General features: G+C 45.8%; 1 protein-coding gene across 2 annotated transcripts in view; it reads right to left on the minus strand.

Annotated features, from left to right (window-relative positions):
* Positions 1-5,186, minus strand: part of MBOAT2 (membrane bound O-acyltransferase domain containing 2) — a 92,623-nt gene extending 87,437 nt beyond the window's left edge. For both annotated transcript variants that reach the window (XM_066179891.1, XM_066179890.1), the window contains exon 1: positions 5,065-5,186. In XM_066179891.1, coding sequence (XP_066035988.1) covers positions 5,065-5,136 — 72 coding nt within the window. In that variant the 5' untranslated portion in view covers positions 5,137-5,186. The remainder of the gene's footprint in view (positions 1-5,064) is intronic.
* Between the last annotated feature and the right edge of the window lie 814 nt (positions 5,187-6,000).

Genomic DNA, 6,000 nt, shown 5'->3' on the forward strand with positions numbered 1-6,000 from the left:
GAGAGTACAGGGCAACACAGGGGCACAATTTGTTTATCCTACCACTCCTTTGCCTTCAGTGTTTGCATTTTACACATCCATGAATGCTAATTTTACTCACATCTATTACTTATAAATTTCCTGGGTCATATCTGAAAAATCAGCAACAAGCTGCTCTGGGGTCCACAACCATACATAATGGTCTAAGAATCAATGATGAAAGAAGGAAACTTGGGACACTCTTCACTTTATTCTTTTTTTCTAGCTTGATAATGCTTCAGTCAAATGTCAGGCCATCTAAATTCTGGACAGTTATACAGGACAAACATTTTGATATCCATTCCATGTTTAGACAAAAAGGTTTTTATCCGACTAAAACATTTCAGCCCTCCAGAGGCTACATTATGTTGCCTTGGCAGAAAACAAGGGATGATAAGGCAGCACTAATGCTCCAAATTTTGTGAAATAACAGAGATCTAACTAGGAGACATACTCAGATGTACCCTGCAGGAAAATCAGGCACATAATGCATCTCAGCAAAATTCTCTACCCCACCTCCAAGCCTTGCCTTTTCTCCAAACTACAGCTGCGCTCACCTCCAAGGCAAAGGAGAAAAAAATTGCTAAATTGCTTTCTTACATCACATGCATGTAAGAAATGAGTATTTCATAGATATACTCAATGAAAAAAAATTCCTGCCCACTCTCCTTGAGGGCTTAAAGGTGAAACATGGGCTCAACATACAGCAGCGTTTTTATGTGGAATCAAGTGTGTTAAGGGCATGATGAAAGCAACCTGGGCAATTCTCTGTACAAGGAAGCATACACAGAAAATTATGTAAAGGTACAACAAACCGGCTTATGATCACTAAATGAAGGAAGTTTCTGTGGTTTATGCAATTCATGTTTAAGAAGACTTGGATTTTTACATCTATTCTTAATTTAAAAGGCAGTTTCGATTCCTTGAAGACTGATGGCACTCACATAGAAATTTGTATTTATTCTACACAAATAGCAAACTTAACCAAATAAAAGCTAAAACTAGACTGAAAAAAAAAGAAAACCCAAGCCAAAAACCAAGAGAAGTGTGGAAATGGTGAAGAATTTTTTTTTTCTTCTGTTGAAAAAGCAGTGCTTATTTTTACATCCTGGAGTTTATGACAAGTGCACAACCATAAGCATGACATTTTATTCTGTCCACATATCTTCACATAGCTATACTGTTAGTAGTTGGAGCCACATTCTTCCTTTTCTTATCTAGAAGATAATCACTGAAGTTCAGACTGATAATCACTTAGTTCAGACCATTTTTCACGATCTCAAGATCAATCTCGTAGACAACTCCTAAAAAGTTGATGTTCACATATTGTCATGGTCAGCCTCCTACCTCGCCTGCTCAACTATTCCTCTACTACAAATTATCTATTTCTACAACAAATGAAGGGCAGAAATAACACCTACAATTTCTGTCCATTTTCAGTAAAAAAATTTTGCTCCCTCTGGTGGAAGCAGTGAAAGCAATGATTATTCTCTGAACTCCCCTAACCCAACAGAGACCAAAAAGAAAGCTTTGCTCTCCTAGAAACACTGTCAAAGCAAATTTAAATCTTTCCAATTTCATGACAAGTAAGCTGACACATCATCAAGATTAAATCACTTGTCAATAGAAAATCAGCAAGGTAGTGATAGAACTGGAAACAGATCCAAATCCAACACATTATTTGACAGGCTCCACCTTAGAGAAAGAAGAAAGAAGCAGTGGCATAAATATGACACGAGAACAGACAGGAAAAACATAAAGCTAGGTGACAGATGAAACTACAATAAAATAATTCAAGTTGCAACCTTAATGCATTATGCAACACATTCTAGCAGCCCAGTTTTTATGGTAAACCTCCCCATACTTCTTTTGAGAAGTTGTCCAGGTGGGAAGGACATGGCTACTTTCATTCCTTCTGTCCCCTGAGAAGACACAAAGAATATGCAGTACATTGACATTTATTCACTCATTCATTAACTTTAAGACCTAATGTGCCACAGCTGTTGACAGAATGCTTCCTTTCCTGAGCAGCCTACTTACATTCTCCCAGATGTGTAAAGAAGCAGTTTTTATGAGGCTTCACTCCCAAGCAGTGATTTTTTTTTCCTACTACAAAATACAGAAGAAAGGTAAGTTAGCTGTAGGTTCTTGCTAACACCAAGCATTTTCCCTTTCAACAAATAACTGAAAATAACAAGAGAAAAAATGGCCCAAGAAGCCTATTAAGGACACATTAACTATTCCAAGTAGCCCTTTAGGTTAACTTGGTGCAAGACAAAACAAGAACCAAAGGAAATACACACAGAAGCAGAAAACAAGTTCTTCACCATTCCTTTAGCTACCTAATACTCTAGTTCCAAGAAAAAATGTCTAGGAATAGAAAACTGTTAAAGTAACAAAGCTTTTCTCCTGCAACACAGTTGGACACATAGAGGAGCCTGCTGTGTCAGTTGGCTCTGATGGAGCTCACCCTTCATCTTTTTTCCAACCAGCACATAACCAACACCATTCCCAAACCTCTGCCTCTCATTCTGCCAAGCGTTAAGTAAAAAAGCAATCCATTTCTCACACTTGATCCACACAGAGATGTGGATCTGATTGATTAATCTTAGACATAGCAATTTCACCTTGAATTTAAATTTCTGCTTCCATCCACTGCCAAACAGGGAAGGCTCTCCATTCATTTGTTCGAATGCCAGAGAGTAAGGCAACATGGACACATGCTACCCCAATCTGTCTTCCAAGAGCTATATGCCTTAGCACAACAATTAGATAGTAATGGCTTAAACCTAAATCACAATTTAAGCAACATTTTGGATAAAGATTAGTATCTACTTGTGGTCAAAACTGAAACGGAGTGTAGAAAAAAAATCCCTACTGATCTCCAGCAGTTCTGAGTGCTGGTATTATACCAGAGTGCCTATTTCAAGCAGCTGCTATATTGGTATGACTGTAGTCATAGTACAGATTTGGAGCAAGTAGTAGAAACAATGTACTAACAAAAAACCTTCATTCTTCTATTATTTTTTCAAAGCACTGCTACATTTTCATTCAGAATATGCTTATAGTATCACCAAATGTCACGCATAATCTCTGACAAACACACCAAAGAGTATCAGCACTTTCTTTTCTTCCCTGCCCTCATTATCTTCTTCACTCCCTTTGATTTGATTACACTGAACACAATTCACACTCTTTCTGTATTACAAATTTACTATCAAGATAGAATCTTGAGCTGAGGTTGCAAAAAAAAAATGCCTTTTTTACCAGGTTTTTTATAGATATGCTCTCCTCAGTGCAGCATAATTTTCAAGCTCTTCAATTCATACTCCAGTCACAATCAGTGCTCTTCATACACAACTGGACCTATATTATGTACAGTCCATTGATGTCTTAAAATAATGTATGTCTGACTTCCAACCACTTCTAACAAATCTTCTAAACTACATGTTTAGCCACACTCCAACGTGATTACTCCCAAAAGCTCCAACAGAGCTCAAAGTGTACTTAATAAAAACTTCATGGCTCTACAGGAACATCTGTTGCAAAACACTCAATACAGGGAAGTCTAACCAGGCTTTGATAAAAAATAACTTCATTATCATCGAAATGCCATACCCACAATATTAAAACAATTTTGGTAGTAGCCACACCATGTCATAAAACAATTACACTTATGACTACCAGTATGAGTAGAAAATTATACACCACCAGCATCCTGCCATAAAAAGATGGTCAACTCTGATGTGTTTTACAGTACCCTGTAGAAGCTGCACGTGTTATGGAAATAAACACATGGCACCTGGCAAGAGCAGCTTACTGCCTGCGGGTAAGAGGCACTAAGCCATGAGGTGCCATCGATCAGGTATCATTGCAAGGGGTGCCCAGTATCTATTCCAGCACAGCAAGCTCAATTTCAACTTGCCTGTTTTACCTGTTTTCTAGAAGGTACTTTTTCATGTATTCCCTTAATCATGGTTCCATTCAAACAAATGGCTGGGGAATGGGGGAAGAAAAAAGAAGAATGAGTAACTCACTCACTTCCAAAATACTTTCACTAGGCATGCTCCTTCCTCTGTATTTAATTTTCAGTTACTTCTCTCACTTATTAGGTATATTTTGTAAAACCAAGCCATCAAAGTCTCCCTCTGCTGAAGCACAGACTGTTTCCTTTGATGTGTTTCACTCGTATGTACATGAATGAAGCATTTAAAAAAACCCATCATAACATGAAATTTCTTGGTACTACAAAATTTATATAAGGAGTTACTTCAGATTTTTTTTCTTATGTATTCCTAAATACATAAATATTCCGTAGATTTAGGAGGTCTAGACCATTTCCCCATTAACAAACATTCTGGTCCAACTTCAGTGATTAAACTCAGCAAACCTCAGTTTCCCAATCTGATTTTGTAATCTTCTGATATTTCGGGAAGACACTAGGATTAACAGCCTTCAGGAATTCTTATATCACTTGGACAATAGATACCACAGAAACGCTCTGCCTACAAAGCACATACGAATTCCCAGCAGCATTGTGTGCGGCGCACATTATTTAACACCGCGTGTAAACCCCCCTGGCAGGCGCATCCAGGCGCAGAGCCCTGCTTTGCATTGACAATTATTACCCAACCTTTGCATCCCTAGAGCTGATACCGGCCCCATTCCCAGCTGCGGCTCCGCATCTGGCCGACTGACGCTGCCAACAAGTTGGGGCGAGGCAGGGCCGGGCAGGACAGGGTCGGATGCGGGCGGGATGCTGGACCAGCCGAGGCGGGCGCGGAGCGGGCGCACCTGCCCGCGAAGCGCGGCCGCCGCCCCGGCGCCCCCCCGCCCGCGGGTGCGGAGGGGAACCGCGGCCGCCCCCGGCTCCGGGCGCTGCCCGCCCTGCCCCGGCCGCACGGATGGACGGACGGATGGATGGATGGATGGAGGGGCCGCGGGGGGACGGGGCGGGGCAGGACGGCGCGGAGCGGGGGCGCGGTGCTGTCCCTCCCCGGCGGATCCGCGGGAGCGGCGGCGGGGCGGGCACCTCCCCATCCTCACCTGGTCGACGGGCAAGCGCACGGCGTTGCTGAGGGGCTGCAGCAGCGTGGAGCCCGTGGTGCTGGTGGCCATGGCGAGGCCAGGGAGCCGCTCCCCGCCCGGGCTCCCGCGGCGGCGGCAACAACGGCGGCGCGAGCGGCCCCAGCCCCGCACGGCGCCGTGACAACAACGGGCGGGCGCGGTTCCGCCCATGACTGACGGCGCCCAGGGCCAATCGCTGCGCGGCGCCGCCGCGGAGTGACGGGCGGGCTCGCCCAATCCCCGCCCCCCCGGCGGACTGGGCGGGACGAGGCGGCCCCGCGGCGGCCGCTCCGCGCTGAGGGTGGGTGGGAGCTGCGCGCAGCGCGCAGGTACCGCGGCGGGCCCGGCGCTGTCTCACCCGATCCCCGCCTGCGCTAGGGTCCAACCTGGGCTGGTTGGACGTTCTTCGTAGGAAGAGCTATTAGATATTGGAATGGGCTGCCCAGGGCCGTGGTGGAGTCACCGTCCCTGGAGGTGTTTAAGGATAGACTAGTCAGTGCTGCTCTAGTTGACATAGTGGTCGCTCATAGGCGGCACCCGATGGTCTCGGAGTCTCTTCCTACTTGATTCTGTGATTCTGAGCGCTGACGTGCGCGGGGTGAGCGCTGAGGGCGCGGGTGGGTGATGGATGCGGACACCTGGTGGGAAGCGGCACTTCCCTGCGCGGGGTGGGCAGGCGGGGACAGCCGGACAGGGAGCGCAGTGCTGGCGGAGTGGGTGCCCAGGTGGCCCCTGAGGGGTGTCTGTCGCTGAGGGCAGCGCCAGACCGTGTGGCTGCAGATACCTGTTGAGGTAATGAGGAGCTCAGGCTACGTCCGGCTCCGAGCCCTCGCCCCTTCGCCCAGGCGGGCACACGGGCGCTCAGCAGGGGCATACACAGAGCTGGATGAGTGGTGGATCCACACTGGGCATGAG

The sequence above is a fragment of the Chamaea fasciata genome, unplaced genomic scaffold (genome assembly GCF_029207755.1).
Source record: "Chamaea fasciata isolate MVZ Bird 193981 ecotype frontalis unplaced genomic scaffold, bChaFas1.0.hap1 SCAF_3, whole genome shotgun sequence".
NCBI lineage: Eukaryota > Metazoa > Chordata > Aves > Passeriformes > Sylviidae > Chamaea > Chamaea fasciata.